Source organism: Pagrus pagrus (genome assembly GCF_965226575.1).
Source record: "Pagrus pagrus genome assembly, chromosome: 24".
Taxonomy (NCBI): Eukaryota; Metazoa; Chordata; class Actinopteri; order Spariformes; family Sparidae; genus Pagrus; species Pagrus pagrus.
The window spans coordinates 6,952,833-6,973,698 of NC_140206.1; the positions used below are offsets into that span (position 1 = coordinate 6,952,833).

The 20,866-nt window shown below is 41.5% G+C and overlaps 1 protein-coding gene across 5 annotated transcripts in view; it reads left to right on the forward strand.

Moving 5' to 3' along the window:
- Positions 1-20,866, forward strand: part of LOC311253271 (FERM, ARHGEF and pleckstrin domain-containing protein 1-like) — a 60,029-nt gene that overhangs the window by 19,475 nt on the left and 19,688 nt on the right. For all 5 annotated transcript variants that reach the window (XM_084347111.1, XM_084347115.1, XM_084347113.1 and 2 more), the window contains exons 4-9: positions 12,390-12,494; positions 14,444-14,486; positions 14,648-14,726; positions 17,255-17,352; positions 18,345-18,459; positions 20,589-20,736. In XM_084347111.1, coding sequence (XP_084203237.1) covers positions 12,390-12,494; positions 14,444-14,486; positions 14,648-14,726; positions 17,255-17,352; positions 18,345-18,459; positions 20,589-20,736 — 588 coding nt within the window. The remainder of the gene's footprint in view (positions 1-12,389; positions 12,495-14,443; positions 14,487-14,647; positions 14,727-17,254; positions 17,353-18,344; positions 18,460-20,588; positions 20,737-20,866) is intronic.

The window sequence follows — 20,866 nt, forward strand, 5'->3', positions numbered from 1 at the left end:
GCATTACAAACTAAAGGCAGTTTGTTCACACCCTTGTTTTGTTACTGTTCGGAGATGTAAATGTGTACTGGAATTAAGTGACTCCTCAGCATGAGAGTCTGGGAACCAGTGCTTTAGAAGTGGGCATGCTATGAGTTCAGCAAGTAGCTTAAACCCAAGTGTCGGCTTCAGTATCCTAAATGAGATTTCTCCCCCTTGATAAGTGTTAACCATGGCTCCTTATTGAACCTTTCTAAGGCCATAGAGCTGTCTCGCTCAATCTCTGTCGCAAAATCTGGACCCGGCGCTGTAACTTCACTCCTAAAGTCTTTGGACGTAGTCGAGGGTATGTGTGGGAGCATGCTGCACCGGGCTCTCTTTTCAATAGGTGAAGTGTTTCTTAATCTCTCTCCTCGCTCCGTCCTCGTCTCCGTTCTGGATGTTTTCCAGAAGCCTCAGAGGAATTCAATGGCGTCTCCCCTGCTGTGTCCCTGAGTCTCCAGCCGCTCGTCTCTCTGAGAAACAAGCGGAGGAATGTAGCCCGAAAATGTGATGTTTGGGAGGAAAAGTAGTTTTGGTTTTCGCCCTTCTCTCTCCACATTTCTGTTTTACTCTCAGACTTCATGTCTCTCTTTCTGTCACACAGTTTCGTCATGCAGTTTTCAAAGACAAACCCGTCATGATTCACTTTGGAGCGAACTCTTTGCAGCCTTTAATTGGGATCTTCCAACATTGCATCCTAGGATGAATCACTGTCACCACTCCGTTGGGTTTAGCAGCGATTTAATAATTGATAGAAGTGGGTTTTTTTATTACTCTCCAGTGGATTTAGCAATAATTTTGGTACTTTTTAACTTATCAGTGCTATTTGGGAACATTTCATTTGAAGTTGAGATATTGTAAAGACTTGTGTGTGTCGAGATATCCAGTTTTAATTGCAATCGAAGATTCTCGGTTGCTGCGTGATTAAATTCCACTCCTTGCTTGTAAATCATCTGCGCATCCCAAGCACACGCACACACATTATTCAATCGCGTTTCCACACCCCATTTTGTTCCTCGTAAATCATCCGTTTCAGCAACACGTGCACAAACAAAAACACATGCCAACGATATGGCATATGGTTTGAGTGGCTGGTTCTTTGCCTGAGGTTAAACGGGGAGAGGAACCTCAAGCTCTTCAAACATCAAACTATTGTTGAGCTTCTGAGGTCACGGAAAAACATGAATTGGCCTTTCCTGTTCGTCTTTGTTCTATTTTGATAATCATTGCTCTGTAAGTCGTGGAACTTCAGATCCCATGATGCTCTGGGGATGTTAACAGGAAGTATAATGTTGCTGTTGATTCAGCTACAACTTGAGGCCTATATATGTATTTATTATCAAACTGACACCATAAAAAGTACGCCGAATTAGCTGTTAGCAGTTCTTAATTGCAGTGTACTCATGGATGTACAGACAGCTACCACTGGAATACTTTGATACAGAAGAAAACTTAAAAGCGCCATAATTATCAGGCAAGTTCTGTAGTTGTGAGAACTATCTATTTTTCTATGATCTCCAAGTGGATTTATGACATGAATTCTCAGAGGACATCAGAGATAATGAAAACCTCAGGCAGTTTAAATCACACAGAATATAAAATTGTGTATATCATGTCTCTGTGTTCAGATTTGACTGAGTTATTATGACTCTTTGCTCACATGATTGCAGCAAAAGAGTGCCTAGGGTTTTATAATACATTAATTTCCTATGCGAGCTGTGTGTTGCAGCCATTTAGAGGCTGCCATATAGGTCATAAATCCCGCCCCCCGGTGTTAGCAGATGGGACATGAGCCAAAATAAAACCTTGACACTTCAAATAACCCTTCTTATCACCCTGATTTATGTTCAGGCATTCAGTTTCTGTTAAGTCTGGTTTAAATACTTATTTGAAGCTATAAAACGGGTGTTGAAATGTCATGATTAACAGCTGAGCTTTGCCTGTGATTGGGTTGACAGGTGTAATTGGCTTCATTTTTGTACAGGAGGAGTAAGTGGAGTTGCCATAATCAGTTTCTACATAGACTCAGGATGTCTTCTATACCTCATCACAATAGATCATTGGCAAATAAGCAACCTGCGCTCAAAGATACCCACGCTGAAAGTATCCTCGTGGTCCTGTAAGACACCTGAGATAAGAGCTTATTCCATTTTATCATCCTCTTTCTTCATGGAGCTCCAGAGGCTTTTTTAAGAAACAAAGCAGCCCTGTTGCGAGATTTACAGACCTCATTATTGCACAAGGCGAAGTACAAGCGTACCCACTGCCATCCTGCACGAGACACCAATTGCTTTTTAATGGTACGGCGTTGTGCATGTATTCCCCTCTGCTGCTTGATTTAATTGTCTGCCTCAAGTGTGCTGTGAGCCTCAACGTCAGCACACACACACACATGCATACTGCACACTGACACACACCGTTGTCTTCATAGCAGCCTGTAGGTATTCTCATCATCCCCCATCAGGGTGTTGCCAGTTTTGATTTCCCACAGCGCCGTGCACTCGCTGCTGACAATGCTAGCAGGTATACTGCCAATATGCTCTTCATTAAACATTCCACTTAGGCGTAAGTGTGTACATGTGTCCATCTGTTTGTGTGTGCGTGGACAGTCCCTTCCCCTTCTGGCAGTGCGGAGGAACTGGCTTTGACGTCTTGCCAGTGGGTTAAGCCGTTTAACCTAATCTGAACTCGAGGATGTGATTGGTTGACAGTCGAGGAGGGAGGAAGCCTCTCCCAGCTGTCCTGCTGCTCACTGGTATTTTTTAAAGTCTTTTTTTTTTCCTTGGGGGGAAGTTGTACAGTTCAGGCTCAGGCAGTCCTGTGGCCTCATAACAGGATGGGAGGATGGGTGGACGGATGGATGGATTATTGATCCCCAGGGAAAGTTAGGCATCCAGCACCTTACAAAAAATGCCAATCAAACAAGAATATAAACATAGAAACAAAGAAAGAGTATAAGAAAAAAGAACTTTGAAACAAAAACATGAGATTAGAAAATGAATATAAAAATGATAATAAGAATAAAGGAATAAAGAACAATAAGATAAGAATGAAAACCAACAATATATAAATGAAAAACAAGAATATAAGAATGAAAAACAAGAATATAAGAATGAAAAACAAGAATTTAAGAATGAAAAACAGGAATATAAGAATGAAAAACAGGAATATAAGAATGAAAAACAGGATTATGAGAATGAAAAACAAATTTATAAGAAAGAAATATAAGAATACAGGAATGAAAAAACAAGAATAAATGATGGAAAACAAGTTTATAAGAATGAGAAACAAGAATAAAAGAATGAGAAACACAAATATAGGAGTGAAAAACAAGAATATACAGTATAAGAATAAAAGCACAGCAGTAAAGTGATAAAACCTGTTACTATACTGAATATCCTTCCAATTTGAAAAACTGGTGATGAAATGGTACATTAGCCAATACCAACACGCTATAGGGAGCATTTTCTCTCCTCTGACTCAAGCAGAGCTGTTGCTGGGTTAACCAGTGTACAGTCCACAGTGGGGATGAAGAACAACAGCGGGGGATCTTTGTGATTTGTCTTCTCACATGACAAGAGCTGCAGTTGCTTCAGGCAGCGTGGATATAGGAGCACCATCAAGCTGAAGAATGAGCACTTTAACGTGACACTATTAAACCGGATTTTTTTTATGGACTTCAGTGTTTGGTCCTTTCAGAAAATAGCCTGTTTGTTTAGGCTATTAAACATGGTGGCGAGTCGTGATTTTGAGCCTTGGGGGGAAATTCCTAATGTAAATCATTTCTGCTTTTCCAAGTAAACGATCTTGGAACAGGTCAGAATGACGGCATGTATTCTGAGGAACTTAGGTAGAAAAACGGTAAGACAGCTTTGGATTTCAACCAGAGTATCATGATAAGGTTGACCATGAAAAACAAAACCCCACTGATTTAAAAGCTCCAATTACTGCTTAGTGTGAACACTCACAGCCAGACAGGAGTTTAGTCAAGGTTCAGGTGGTTCCTCTCTCAGCAGGGTGCAACTATCTCTTTCATTTCCAGTCCTTCCATATTTCTCACCGCTCTCTCCTTGTCTCTTTGTTACATACCCTTGAAGCTAATTTGTTTTTTTAGTAATCCAGTTTGGATTTCCTGACATTTGCATCTTCAAGAAAGGTCGATTTCTGTAAATTTAAAGTAATATCTGAAAGTAATAACAACACATTCTTTCTCTCATCCGTCTGACGAAGCGCTGTAAAAGATCCCTGCTGCAGCTCATAGCAGGGGGCCAGTGCAAGAAACCGAACAGCTTTGAGGTGTTTTTTTTCCTGTCTTTTCCCTCGGTGGAGAGTTCTTATCGTCAGTCTCACCCATCTGGTTTCCATCGCTGTTGACATTAGTCAGAGTGCAGGATTACAGACCTTTCAAACATGCCTTTACTTCATGCCGATTTGCCTCAAGTCATATTCTATTGTTTCCTGCATGCCTTTACACTTTATTTTGAAAATCAGAATCCCGCAGGGGCAGTGAGATATCTTGATTTTAATTTCCGAAAAGCCTTGAAGCTCGGTTTATACTTTAATTGTAGTAAAATAAACTTAGACCAAAAAAAAAAGCCAAATGTAATATAGCATAACCCAACCATAAATGGTATGTGCAGTCATTTTCGGGGGGTTTCATAGGTCATTTGCATTCATGACGCTGTGGGAGATTCTGTAAACCCTCCGCACACCACGACACATGGTGAGAATATTTTACTTGGACATGAGTTGCAGGGCAAGACAGGAACCAACGAAAGGGAGAGTAAAGGAAAATATTGGAAGGAAAACACAATGATTAACAGGTAAAATATGTCTCTGTAGACTTTTTTATGGTGAAAAGAAAACAGACACAGGTTTTGAGAGTGATGGCGCGTTCATGTGGCTTCTAAATAATAGGAAAAATAAGTTCCTGACAGAAAATTCACAAAAGTTGGAACAACTCTAAACTTTTGCCAACTTTGATGTCACAGAAACATGGCAAAGAAAGGAAATGTTTCACGGGGCACATGTTTGCAAGTCACACAGGTGCTCCTAATCATAAAAATAAGGCCAACTGTCTCAAAAATGGTTGCAAAATATGACTAAATGGTCACAGTCTGGAGCCTCGATTCACCCTGATAAATACCACACAAAGTCTTTGTAGCTTCCATGTTGTTTCCAAGCTTATGAACACACCAGAGTCAGTAGAACGACATCCAGACTCAAGAACAAGGCGCCATCCAATCTATCTGTTTTGCATGGGAGAAAGAAAGATAGACGTTCATTAGCTGCTCATCTCTAACATAAAGGGAGCTTTGGCCACAGAGAGACAGGAACTAAAGCAGAGAATGGAGACCAAAGAGATAAAGTGAAGTGAAATATGGGGAGGTTTTCTCAGCTATAGGCCTCAAGAGGCAAAAGGAGACTGGCGAGTAAAAAAGAGAGAGCAATTACTTTGATATACATCCCAGTTTACCCAGGCGCTAACCCTGTAGCATGAGAGAGGTCTGGGATTGGATGTAGGAGGGGAAAGTGTGTTTGCTGATTTTTCTGTTTTTGCTGGCTGATGACTTTGCGGAGGATGTTTCTGGCACAAAGACAGTTTGACAAGTAGACAGGCGCTCTGACAGCTTACTGGCAAGTGTCTATCGATAGGCAAACAGCCCATTGGTTTAACTGTTGTCTGCACACCAGAAAAGGGAGTGAGTGAGTCCAAAGAAAAAGACAGCAAGAGAAGTAGAAATAAGACCACATCTTCCCTGATTGCTAGGCAAGTTGCATTGTGTTGTTCAAGTTCAATCTAGGGCTTCCCTAACTAAAGATTTTCCAAGTCGAGTAGTAGAAGTTAGTTTATGCAGTAAGGGGAGGTTCTCAAGATGGTTTCAAAGACCTACAAACTACTGCAAGTCTACATCAATAATAACTACTTTTTGAGACAGCAAAGTAACCCAAAATAGAACAAACCAGAGGATCTTAGCCAACAAACTAGGGAGGAAGCTAACACAGATCCTAACTTTAGTTACTTGAACCGGTCTCTGAGATCATGGCTTATATCGCCAAAGTTTTGAAGGGTCAAGGCCAAAGCGAGCTGCCTGATACTTTCGTCTTGGCCCTGTCGACAAGACTAAGACACTACACATCAACTAATGGTTTTTTCAACTTTTAGGGGGCACCCCTAATTAGAACTTTGGGTACCTTAATTTGAAGCAGGTTGGTTCAGTTGCCATCAATTTGGGCTGACACAGCCTGGTTTATTATCAATAACACAGACCAGAAACACTCACAGCGTGGGATCTACCACAATCAACCTGCCAGCTGACCAGAAGGGATATTTCCAACATTGGTTGTGACATACAACCTCCCCCATGTTTTGTTTCTGTTGTACCACTATAATTTTAAGTCTAGTTTGCTGAAAAGAAAAGAGCGTGATTCATTTTATGAAAGGTAAACACAAAGAGGAAGCAGTGACCACAGGCTGCAGACAGTCTCAGTGGTTTATAGGGATCTTTTTTTTCTCTTTGCTGGAGAATAACCAGTTATTTTGCTGCTCTCTGCTGTCCCATAAATAAGAATGTTGTGTTTTCCTCATTAGCCACGTCACAAACAAGAGGATTTTAGTTTAACAGCTGAATTGCTGCGAGGGAACAGTGAAAAGATGCAAACACAAGTGCTTGTGTTTGTTCCTTTTCCCATGTCTGGAGCTATTTTTGATTACTTCGGGAGGCTCGGCTTGTCCCTTGGGGAAGTTTTTTTGGCTGATGCTGTTTGCCAGGCTTGAATCCAGATTCCAGCACGGTTCACTGATGGACAGTCGGTTGTTAAGGCTTCCCTGCTAACCTTCTCGCCTTCTAATTATCTTAAAAGACAAGGACTGTGTTGGTGTGAGGCCCAAAAGGACAGCTGTGTGAAACTGGACTCTGCCTTTTAAGGACGCGACCATGGCCTTTGCATGTCGCTTTTACAATCCAGCAGGAAAATCTGACCTCAGTCTTTTTAATTGCGTGTCTGCATGCAAGCGCACATGCCAATGAATGCCTCGCTGTGTGCAAAGTGCTCAGTATGTCTGTTTGCAATGCATCATTCCACATATGCTAGATAACAGAAAAAACCTTCTCCGAGATCTTTGTGGATCTGAGTGACTACAAGTGTATGTTTCTGGCCGGCTAAGAAAGCCTCATTGATGGTGGCTGCTGAATGAAGTGATTGTGATTTGAACTGAAAGGACCTCAGTCTGGGCTCCACAGGGCCTAGTTTGCACTGTTCAGCTGAAACAGACACAGCAGTTATTTTTAGACCTTTAAACTCTCAAACTAAGAACTTGTTGGAGAGATTTGCCTGAGGTGCTCTTTCATTTACAATCCTCACGTTCCTTATTCGTTACCCCGATACATGCAGAACCTATATATATCACGTTGACCTCGGCTGGATGACCGTTTCCTCTGCTGAAGCTGTTGCCAAGATGAGAGCAGATCACGAGATCAGGCTTTTCCTTCCTTTTTAAGGGCCACGTTAAGTTAGTAAGCAGCCTTTGCTTCACTGTTTGCTGGTGTTGCTTCTGTTTTGGTTGGTAAATAGACGATCGCACAGGATGGTAAGCAAGGAAAATCTTTGGAAGCAGTGCAGCATTTAGTCTTTGTTCTGTAAATAAAGATGGCTTCACCCTGAAGCTGTACATAGTGTCTCAAAGTCAGGAATGAGAGCAGCTTTATCCACCTATTAAACTTTTAGATGGTCCAGCAACTACAACACAGCAGTACGTCACTATATCCTTTCGATAGCGTCAGGGGAAGATGGCCGCCATGTGAAGTTTGGGAACAGTAGTGGAGCGCATTAAATACCGCAATCTCTATGATTCACCTGAAAAGTAGATTGAGGTCGCCTTCGAGATCGAATGTGATCTAAAATTGTCCGATCGCCCACTTGTAGTTTTGCTTAAAATTTGACTACCTGAGACAGAAAGCTGCTCTATTTCCATTTCCAGCGCTGTTATTTCCATTCAGAAAGTGCCCGAGGTGGCTTAAAAACAGTAGAAAAGATGGAATCCATGACCATTTAAGACAAGATCATTGTGTTTTAAGCTTACGTCTTTGCAACCTTTACAGTATGTCACCCAAGAAAGACTTGTGCGACGAAATCCCTCTAATCAGCATTGTTATCTAATTGGCTGCACCACTCTATTGGTTTGTTCAAGCAGCAAGGATCCTCTAGTCAATGAAGTTATGTGAAATTTGGAAAAAGAATCAATCGCTATCTCTATGATTCACCTGAAAAGTAGATTGTGGACTACAAATCTGATCACGATCTAAAATCGTCTGATTGCCCGTTGATCTATGGTCTTTATCAAGCCATAGAAAACGGCTCTTTTTCTATTTCCAGGGATGTTATTTCCATCCAGAAATCACTGGAGGTGTCATTAGCCAGAGAATCTTTGACTATTTAGGAAACAAACATTGCGTGCCACAAGGTGGTCTTATCCTTGCTGGCAAGTGGGATTAAGGTATTATCTCAGGCGGGGATGACACTGTAGGTTTTTAAGTGAAAGGCACAAGGTTTACACAGTATTTTGAGTCTTCTGAGACCGTTACCACAGTTGTAATTAATCACTGCTTGGTCTTTTGGCCTAAAACCGGATAAGAGTGGGTGTTTTGTTTAGTTTCACATCATCCCACTTGTCTCTCATTTCCTGGTTTCTGCACTGGAACTATCTCCTCAAAGTCAAACGCTGCCAGCTTAAAATAAAAGACTTGGTCGCCTTACATGTGGTTTGGTTTACAAACCTGAATCATCTCTGATATTATCTGGCTTTTAAAGTTTAATTTCCCATACTTCTTTTTAATACAGCTTTGAAGTTTGATCCCACGTCTTTCACCAGATTCAGAGAACTTGGCCAGCTACTGTATGTTGTTTTTAGGGGTTTGCTTCAGTGCCCAAAGAGAGAATCTGACCACACTTGTGGGTGTAAGTCCTGCTTCCCTTACGTTCCAGGTCTTCTGCTCTCACCTTTTCATTTCAGCTTCATTTTGAACGAATGAAGGTTTTTTCCTGTCGGCTTGTTGTTTTTGAGAACAGGTCAGGTTCATGACGGGCAGCACTTACAGAATCGAGTGTTGAATCGGTAAGAAGATACAGCAGCATGTACACATCATGTGTTCGTGACGCCTGTATTATTCTTACTGGTATTAATATCTAAAACATTTCACCACCGTTCCCTCAATGACATTCCCCTCTGCATTCCAGAGTCTTACATTACTTGAATGCGATATGGGATATCTCCCCGATGCATGCACACCGGCTCACTGTAGCCACTGGAGAAGGGTTTGCTGATATTAAAGGAAATTGCTTTTGCCCGAAACATACTTGGAAATCTTGCCTCAGTCTAATTCAGTTCACCTTGCACAACATGACCGGCTGCACCCCGTCCACAGATATTTTCAGTTTCTTGCTCATGTTTTTTTGTGGAAACCCTAAACTCGGCTTAATACACAAGAATTAGAAAAAGGCAGAAACACGACTGACAGCAGTGATTTATTTTTTCACCGTCCATCTCCGTAGTGAATTTAAACCGTCCCAAGATCAAGATGTTGACTCTTTACTTTGTTATGGTCATTTTTACTTGTTTGATAAAAGTATTCACATTCAAAGTACTTTTACCTCCAAGCTATACTCTACTCTACGCTTCAAGGTCCCCTAAAAGAAAACTCTGTCCTTCTGTGTGTTTAGCTCTCTAGCTCTATTAGCTCAGTTTGCTCCATTAGCTGTGTTTTTTTCCTTCTTTTTATTACACGAGTGTTCAAAACAAGGAAATGCATTTTTTTGTCAGCACTAACATAATAGAGGAGCCAGTTTCTCTGTTTCAACATGCACATGAAGCATTATCGAGACAAATCAGAACCAATAATGCAGGGCGATGAATAAGTGAGGAGGTTGGCCTGCCAGGTGTGCAGACAGTTGTGAAGTATTTTGTTAAAAGACGTATGAACCACTAACATTATACATGCATTCTCCATGTTACACTGCTAGCATGCTAGCTAAATATGCCCTTTCCACTGAGAAAAAATGTCTGCCTAGACCTCTATTACATTCATTAATCAGTGAGCAAATACCTTTGTGCTAACCTCATGTGGCACACGTACTCAAGGCATCTTCCAGACCAAATATAAAAGGAAGGAAGTAAATTATTAATAGTTTTTGTTTGTCTAACGTTTCTTCTTTTCCTCGTTCTGTATACCCCACATCTCTAACACCGAGCTCCCCCATCTTCCTCTTCTTTCCGCCTCAGCATGTGTTTTTTGGTTCACACGATGAAGCTCCTGCGTCTCCTCCAAGCTCAACATTGTTTTCCAGAGAACTGGACGCTGTCCTGTTGAAGTTGGACATTTCACACAGGAGTTTCCATGCAAGTTTTTAATGAGGCAAATTTAAAGCTGGCCAAAAGTGAGGTTTAATCAAAGAAACATTCAAATGAAGTTACGCAAATCAGTGCAGACGAACACACGAGCCTTGCTGAGTTAAGACTTTGTTTGGATAGAGGTATTTAAAGTTATATATTTGTGGCTAAAACTTGAGGAAAGAAAGCGAAGGGAGGAGTTTCACCAACATATCTTTATTTTCCATCTTGGTTTTCTTCTCTTTCTTCTTTGTCTCCTTCCCTCGTCTTTAAGCCGTGTTTGCTCTCGGATTCTCTCCCAACCTGTTCTCCCACTTCCTCCTCTCCTCTTCCCTCTTAACCTGCTTTAAACCAAGATTACTGCTATACCCAGAACTGGATCCTGTCCAAACTCTGGAGATCCTCGAGCTGCGCACACCACGGTGGCATCTGCCAGTCTGGCACTGTCATAACAAACACATATGGGTTGTCACTCGGTCAGTTTGTACCATCGCTATCTGACATCGTTGTTTCTAGAGGGCCTGGGTAGCATGAGAAAGTGTGTGTATGTGTGTGTGTGAGTACAGTACACGGGTGTGTCCTCGCAGACAGACTGACCACACAGAAACAGATGGACGCACACACACACGGTAGCCAGATGGTGACGGACTTGGCCGACACCCTGGCCTTCGCCGCTCTGATTCCTCTCCTCATTTTTCTTCTCACCACGCTCAGCCCGACTCACTCTCCATGAAAACAGTCAGATGGCGGTTGTAAAACGCCAGAAGTGCAGGAAGGCAATCTCGCTCTTTAAATTAATGAGACTAATGATCGTAATTGTTGAAATTGAGCACATGCCTACATAGTAAAATTGCTCAAACTTGATTTCTTAATGTCACCTGCAATAAAACGCCAAATAATGCTCATATGACATATCGTTTTCATTAAAAATGTATGTTATTAATGCTTCTTGGCTTGCTATTGTACACATTTTACATTTTCTTTGTTTATTGTTATGCACCCATATATCAAGGCAACAATGATGAGCCTGATTCTGCCAACCAAACTATAATCTCAGTATTTAGCATCATGCAGTGACTCATGAGCGATATATATAGACACTCACATCAACACCTACCTTTCCTACTCTTAATATAGAGTGTACGTTTTGTCTGCAGGTGACGCATGAATCTCAGATGTGCAGATAAAGTCATAATCTGTGTTTTTCTCTTGTGTGTGCCTGTCAAAGAAAGGAATGCTCGCCGTCGTGTAACTACACATTAACTTGGCTCGGGCCTCATCAGACTCTCTGAATGTATAATAGCACGCTGTAACTCCCGAGTGGTACCATTTAGCTTCAGAACATTATCCCGGGCTAATTTTAGGTTTGGTTCCACATCTATTTTGGAAATCCCAAATTCTGTAGAAGAGGTTATTTGACGCTTGTTATGTTCCAGACAAAATAATGGCATACACGCTAACAAAACAATGCTTACGCTGCACTCCCTGCATCAGGTGAAGCCACACCATTAGACACACACGTTCACTTTTCCTCGGGCGTTGTGGTTGTTATCGAACACTCCCAGCTGAGCCTCGGCCTCCAGCTATTCATTAGGCTCAAACCTGGAGCCTGGACCTCACGACAAGGTCAAAAGTCTTTAGCTCGTTAAGCGAGGAAAGGCTCGTTATAGACAATGGCATCCATGTGTTTTTTTAATGTATTTGTGGCATGTTTTACCAACTCCTTCATAAAAATGTTATATTCATACTCTGCATGTCTAAGGAAAGGTAGTTGACACTTATTTGGTTAAATAACTGTGATAAACTTTGAAGAAGACCCACATTCCTGCTCTCCCCAATTGCATTATCAGCACTCCCCTGATGAGATGCCGTGTGAACTCTGCATTACTTCCCGTTCCTCCTCCTCACCTCCCCCGCTCTCCACTTTCCTCTTTCATTCTGATCTAATTAGTTTCTCCCGTCTCTGTTCCTTCTCTTCCAGCAACGTTCACCCGGCAAAGTGCTGTTCGACCTGGTTTGTGTTCATCTCAACCTGTCAGAGGGAGACTACTTTGGACTGGAGTACCAGGACCAGCGCAAGATGACGGTAAGAGATGCGCACAACTACACAGAAACACACAGTAGCATTTATGTCCTATAATCTCTTATACTACTTGTTACTACTTGTCATGTTATGTTATGTTATGTTATGTTATGTTGTGTGTTATGTTATGTTATGTTATGTTATGTTATGTTGTATTTTATGTTATGTTATGTTATGTTATGTTATGTTATGTTATGTTATGTTATGTTATGTTGTGTATTGTGTTATGTTATGTTGTGTGTTGTGTTATGTTATGTTATGTTATGTTATGTTGTGTATTGTGTTATGTTATGTTGTGTGTTGTGTTATGTTATGTGTTGTGTTGTGTTGTGTTGTGTTGTGTTGTGTTGTGTTGTGTTGTGTTATGTTGTGTGTTGTTACGTTACGTTACGCTGCGCTACTATTTGTGTGAATCCGTGTGTTAAGTAACACGTTCCTTATGTGTTGTCAAGATATGAGACTTATTACTTACTGTCATATTGGGTTCGGGTTATCTTTTCTACATGTTATTGTAAAAATCCATTAATAATTTTAAAATGTAATATATCTTATTATACCCTTTTTAATAATGTTAAGGTCAAGGTCACCAGAGGTCAGATGCAAATTGCCTCCGCGTCTGAAATAAAACCTCGGTGTATGCAGATTATATCCGATCCATATAAAAATGCACAACTGGTTTGCCAACATGATCTTTCTCACGTTTATCTGCTTTAAAACCACATCACTTACGCAGATCTACATCAGCATCTCAAATGTTTTGCGCAGTCTTTTCAGTGAACTGTTGAACTTTCTGCTCAGCTATCTTCCTTTTATCGACATGTGGATTTAAGCATCCACCTGGGCTGGAGCTGTTCCACCTATTACACACAAGAGCAGCTGGTTGTTATAATATGTACGTTCCTGAGGTGTGTCTGTTGTTGCTAACGTCTGCTGGTAGAATCTGCATTAATATGTGGAAAAAGCTCGTAATACAGACAAACAGTCAGTCTGTAGCTCTTAGAGAAAGAAGAATCTCTTACTCGCACATACAAATAAACGAGTGGACTCGCAACACAGACGCTCACTGTGCATTTCATCGCCTCGGGCATAAGTCGTTTTGAAATGGTCCAGTGGAAGAAATGATGTCATGCCAGCTCAATAATAACAACATTGTGAGCACACGTACACAGAAAGAAGCAGGCCGACACACCAACGCATGCAGCTGTATATCAAGTCGACGACTGAGGGCTTCTTATCTTGTTTATGCCGGCTCGTGTGAATTTTATAGCGGCGATAAATAACCCATATTGAAAATACACTCGGCTATACGTCCAAAGATGACACGAGCAGCATCTGAAGCGTGACGTTTTCATGTGCTCACATTGTCAGACTGACATTATGGCTGCAGCTGAAGATTATAGTCATTATTGATCAACCGTTTAGTGACAAGTGACATGAAAGTGACGAACCAACAATCCAAAACCTAAAGAGTCTCCACTTACTGTTATGAGTGACAAAGAAAAGCAGCAAATCCTCACGTTTAAGAACCTCGAAGCAGCAAATGTTTGACATTTTTGCTTGAAACAAAGACTTAAACGATTAATTGATGATTGAATAGTCAGCAATTAATCTTCTTTCGATCGACTAATCAATTAATGGACTAATCGTTGCACCTCTGACTGCCATTATGCTTTATAAGGAGCTCTCACTGCGTTTTCCAAGTGTCATGGTGTGTTCAGGGGTCATTTTTATGTAAGACCAGATTGTTTAGGAGTGTCAGGATTTGATTAAGTGTTTAGTACTGCTGAAAGCTTTATGTGGCAGCTCCAACGTTTCATAATAGTGTTGCCTATTAAATCTGGAGCTATTGAACTTATGAAACTCTTAAAAAAAAAGGCCCACAGATTAATTTTTAGGAGAAAATCTCTTCGCTGTACAGTTACTATAATGAAGTCGTGCCTTGTCCTCCACAGGTGTGGCTGGATCTGCTGAAGCCGACCCTGAAACAGCTCAGACGTAAGTAGCTCACGGATTCTGTCTCTTATTTCAACCTTCCACGCAGTTTTCCCGAAATACTCACAGCAGGATTCTTGCATTTAAAATAAGTCGCATCATCTTCTCAGCCTCTGCCTCGTCTCTCCCATCTTAACCGTAACTCTTCTTTCTTCCTCCTCCAGGGCCTAAAAACACCATCCTTCGCTTCGTGGTGAAGTTCTTCCCCCCTGACCACACGCAGCTCTCGGAGGAGCTGACTCGGTAGGTCTTCTCAGCACAGAAAACCACACCTATCTGAGGAAGATGAACCTCGTAGGTTCAAAGACGTGTTGTTTTGCTGTTGGTTTTCTGTCTGGCCACTGGCTGTTTTTCAGTCATTCAGTCCTGTCCATCCGTTAAAAAATGTTGTTTTGTTCCTTTTGTTTTCCTTCGTCTGCCGCTTACCATTTATAACACATTTATATCCGTATGTCACGACATCAAAGACAAGTTTTTTTTTTCTTTTCTGCACCCAGACAAGACGTTTTAGGCTGCCATGTGGGAACCAGGCTCATGAAAACATTTGTTGTTCCTAAACAGCTGAAAGAAGATGAATGTTCCTGAGTTTTACTATAAAAAGACTGAGGCCTGTTACTCTGGAGGACAAACTCTGATGTTACAGCGATCTCAGACCTCGCACTGGATCTAGAGACGCATCTTTTCTGCCCTGTTAGCATTCAAAGATTAGATTATATGGCACAAAGCGTTCGCGCTCCCACCTATCGCCTCCTCTTCACCTCCTTGTTTAGAAACTGTAAATTATCAGCCACCATCTTGTCTGCCTCTTTGTCTTGTTTAGTCTGACAGAGCAAACTGCATCGTGCAGCACTATTTCACATCTCATAAGCGAAACATAAATACGAGAAAGATTTGAACTTCCATATTTTCCCATGATGCCGTGGTTCACTCAAAGTGCCCAGATGGGTTCACTTGAGACCTGAGCCGAGGAGGAAACGAGCTCTGGAAGTGCCTCTCGACAGTGAGGGGATCTCTCGAGACTGAATGAAGACTTAAAGGTTTAATTAGTTTAAAATTGTCATGAAATTTAATTTTTTGGACTTTTTACAGTCTGCATGGTTTAAGTAATAGCCCCTCAGTATATTTATATTCTATAAATACCTCTCTGCAGGGTTGACAATTACATTTTTGGACCTTTAAGACCTTTATTACTGGTTTTCTATCCAACATATGGCAACCCAGTTGGGACAATATGCATATGATTATTTATCGCTTTGTTTTTCCCACTTTCCAGCAGTACATGACAACAATCCCTGATGATGTAATCAATGAATTTAATGTTATTTAACTTAAAAAGACTGATAAATTTAAGTTAACACAAGTTTTTGTTGTATCGACACTTGCTCGTTATCAGACGATTAGCATCCTAGCTACTCGAGCTAGCACTAGTCGGAGCCTTCTGCAGCATGATCCACCATCACAACAATCCTATTTTTACTTTATAGGAATATAACATCTAACAACAGCCTGCAATTTAATACAAACACATTTAATTAACATTTTAACTGATATTGCAGCCAATAGGAAATCTTTATCTTTAAAAAGTCACAGAAAATGCAATTCGTTTTCATCACAGGGGTTTGAACCATGAAATTAGATCACAGTTGCAACACTTGTACAAGTTTGTTTGGCTGCACTGTAAACAGAAACACCAGTTGCTCCGTCGCCAGATCAGCCGGCACTGAAATATTAACGATTATAACTTCAATTTAACAAGAGAAATATCATCACCAGTCGGGAACGCTTTGCATATTTTCCACTGACGTTGTTCGACCTCTCAGCTAGCGGCCAGTTTCTTCCACTGATCTCATATTGTGTTGGAGAGCGCCAGCTGACTCCAGTATTAAACAGGAAGTGGGCACACAGCCTTTTTTCTCTCTCCCTTTGTTTGGCTCTCGCAGCATTTCACTGCTGTCAGTGTTTCCTTTGATGGGTAGACTGACCGAATATGTAGACGGACAGATGGAAGAAAGATTTCTTTGATGAGTTAATCAGATAGGAATCTTGCCAATTAGCGCTGCTGCAACACGACGGGGTTGTCTGGGTGTATTTCACTCTGAATTGGCGCAGTCGTGTTCTTAAATCGTAAAAATTACTTCAGGCTAAAATAAAAAAAATAGTGAAACTCACCAAAAGCCTCATTAACTTTATTAGAAAGGTAATCGTGCAGTTATAAAAAGGTTAAATTGGATATCACATTAAAAGCTGCCATGGACCATTAATCACACCCACACACACACACTCTTGAGTGTGTACCTCTGGCAGCCGGTCCGCTATTTGTCCTCGTACAGTAAATAGAGAGCTGGTGATTCAGCCAGACTCATGGTTTAAATTAGTTGAAATCGGTCCTGATTGTTTGTTCTTTCCTTTGCTTCAGTTACAAATCCTCAAAAATCCTGAAAATAATAGCAAACAGGATGTATTTTCTGTCTTTGAGCTGATTTGGTTTTGAGGTTAGCCGTCCCAATGCACCACGGTCTTCTTCATAGTGCCGTCTCCGCTGTTTCTGATCGGAACGCAGCGTCATGAGTTGCGAGGTCGGATCATGTTATAAGAAATGAGTGTTTTCTCAATAAGGGTTTGGTATCAGCACAGTGTGTATGAATGCCATCAGGAAGTGCTTTTAACAGTGGAGTTTATAAACCGTGCATTAACCTCTCTGTCTTTCCTCCCTCCCACTCCCTCTCTCATTTCTATTTCTGTCTGCGCTCTATCTGATCTTCCTCCTCCAGGTATCTGTTCGCCCTGCAGGTCAAACGCGACCTGGCCTGCGGTCGCCTCATCTGTAACGACACCAGCGCCGCTCTCATGGTCTCCCACATCATCCAGTGTAAGTGTAATCAATACATAAAACTTTATTTATAAGGCACCTTCCAAAGAAGTCAAAAAGACAAATGCACGACAAGACAGGGATAAAATGCAGGTGGTTGAAATAATAAAAGATAAATAAACTAATAGAAATATACAAGCATTAAAAGAAAATGATGAAACACTGCACAGGAATGTGGAAAATAGTCGCTGTTCTCACTGTGGGGTCCAGCTTCGCTCATGTGGAGGCCCATAAATCACCGAACACATGACAGATATTCCCTTTAGGGGCGCACTCGCTGCAGTGTGGCTTGTGTGTTTCTGGTTAAATCCAGATTAGTTTTTAAAATTGTGCAGAATAAATGACAAAAAGAGCATCAAATCCTATACAGAGCTCATCATTTAACACTGATATGGGGGAGAGGATCTCATAAGCGAGCTCACTCCAGCGGGGCAGATGCTTTGCCGGCAGGAGACCGAGACCTGATCACGGCTCAGCCTTCAGTTTGCTGTACATGAAGCATCCCCTCGCATTCATTCATGATATTTAAATCCACCCTACCATTGTTATTCAGCACCATATGTGGAGGGTGTTGGATTTATGGATTCAATTCAGTCTGGCAGACAGCGGCGGGGCTGCGGCATGCTAAAGGATAGGACTCGGTTGCCGTGGTAACCGCCAGTGCCGTGCCTGCATGCGAGCACCTGCGGGTGGTGCGTTTTTGAGGGTCTATTGTTGCTGGTGTTGGACAGATGGAGATACACGCATCAGCACACTTTATACGATCAGCAGAAGAAAAGATAGACGAATAAAAATAAATGAGTTAAAGAACGTACAGTGTATTGGTGCGTTTGCTTCCATTCCTGCTGCCTGTGTCTCTTCCTCAACTGTCTCCATCTTTATTTAATCGTCTCTTAACCTCGTCTGTCGCCCACCCCTCCCCGTTTCTCGCTTCATTTTCACTTCACATAATAAATATTAAACTCTCACCCTTCTGTCACCTCCTCCATCAGCCGAGATCGGAGACTTCGACGAGACCCAGAGCTGGCAGCATCTCCTCCACAATAAGTACCTGCCAGACCAGGACGCCATCAGAGACAAGATCACAGACTGCCACCGCCAGCATGTGTGAGTTAGCGTGTCCGAACATGCGTGTAAACGTACATGCTTACATGGAAACACATTCAGTTTTTAGAAGATTAAAGGAGGGCAGGGTTTTTTTCACTGAACTGAGGTAAAAACAGCAAAACTTAATGTATAAAATATTCATTTTAGTACAACTGAGATTCCAAAAAGGCTGAGAAATGTAATAACAACAGAGTTCAGTCATTTGCAAACAAACACATTCTGTTTTATTTATTTCTTTATTTATGTTTCTACACAGCGTCCCCACTTTTTTGGGATGAGGATTATAATTAGGCGCGCTTTAAGGTTATAAAATGTCAAAAAATAGAGGCCAGAGCACAAGGTGACATCTTCAAACTGCTTGTTTTGTCGAAGCAACAGTCTAAAATTTTAAGTTTTTCATTCAAAAGCAACAAATGTTCACTTTTTAAACGCTGGAATTACTGACTAACTGACTAACTTCCCACTGGTTGACGTAATTTGTTATTTACGTGCACCAGGACATATTTTGGGTGAACAGAATAACACATTTCAATTAAATTTATGTAAATGTATGTAAACAAGAATAAAGGTGCAATATAGACTCAATTAACGACTGAATTTCAGGTGCACCGATGCAACAAATTAAAGTGTTAAGTCACACTGATAGGTGTTCCTATCAGCTGTGTCCTGGAAATCAGATTAGAAACTTAACCGCTCATGTGAAGATGGCCTTGTATTTTCCTGGGTTTCTACATCTTAACCAGTAACAACACATTTTACACTGTGATATTTAGTTATTCCTCTAGTGGGGATGATATACAATATCGCCAGCAGCAAGAAGAGATGGCGTGTTTCCTTATCAGAAACTTTAAGCACCATGATCATTGCCCTCCAGCCAGTTAACACCTTAATTATTTAGGTTTTTGAAGTAAAACGAGACAGTATTATATTGAATACATTTTTCATTTAAGGAGTTGAAGTGTTGACACAAGATGCCCTCGACTTCCCTTAAAAATCTCTCAGTGTATGTGAGCCCAAGGTCTAATATCACACTTGTGTAAGTTGCCTTCAGGGCCATGATTCGCTTTCAAACTGCTCTCAATCTGGTATGCAAATGCTTTAAACTCCAATTTGAGGTGAACACACAGAGAAAACTTGTCGTGAAAATAGTCTTTTAGGGTCAAACTCTTGCTCGTACACTGTTTTCCTGGAAATAGCCGGTCGAGATTATCCTTGCTTGGAAAACATCACTGAGCCGAGCTTTGGCCTGACTCTGGATCGGTATCTTGGCAGCGTTAACCTCAAAGGTGTCAGGAGAATTTGTTTTTTCGCACGAACACACAGCACACATACATCCACACTTAAAGATAGGTATCTGTTTATTTAAATGTGCCCGCAAACACGGCCATTACACAATTACACCCAACCCATAAGCCTCTCTCCCGCAGAGATGTTTATCTCTGTAGCTGCAACACACACACACATTTTTAATCTCTTTCGCGCAGAGGTGGCTGTCCACAAACACACCGCTTGGCACTCCCTCTGTGCCTCCCGAGACCAGACATTCACACACACACACCTCTCTGCTCATTTACATTACAGCTTAGCTTCCTCCACCGCTGTTTGCAAACACATGACAGATGCATTTCCTTTTTTTTTTTTTCATAAAACCCTTCTTTAACCACAGATGAAAACTGAAAACCAAACCACACACTTGCTGATTATTTACCCTGGTCACATTCTCTGTTTGTGGCCTCCTCACGCCCCCACAGTCCCTCACCCTTTCCTCAGCCGACGCCACAGGAAGGAAGTGGCTAATTCAGCGGCTCATACAGGAAACAGGAAGTTATTTTCAGATTTGTGAGGAAACAAACTTCTTTCACCCCCCACAGTGGGTACTGCCATCTGATCCTGTGGGTATTTTAAGACCGTTTGTTGTTTCTACAGTTGCCGTGAATATGTAGTGGGACGTGTCTAACATCTGGCAAACGCAGTACAAACAATGACAGAGATGTTAGAGATGTTGATTTCCCTAAATGGTCACAAATGTTATCTACAATCAAACAGTGCAGTTTCAAAAAGTTAGCCGAGCTGCTGATTAATTGGTACATCCGATTATTAATGGATTGATTGATCACGCTCCTCCACAGCGGTCAGACTCCTGCAGTGTCAGACTACCACCTGCTGGAAATCGCTCGGCGGTTGGAGATGTACGGCATGCGTCTGCACCCAGCCAAGGACCGAGAGGGTACTAAACTCAACCTGTCAGTGGCGCACACCGGGGTGCTCGTCTTCCAGGTAAGATTAAATAAAACATCAGATTCAATTTGTTCTGATGAGAAGATCCTTGCACTCTGATCTTGATCAACCAATCAGAAAATCTATATAATGTGTGCTGGATTTCTAGGAACCAAATAAGTTTTCAAAT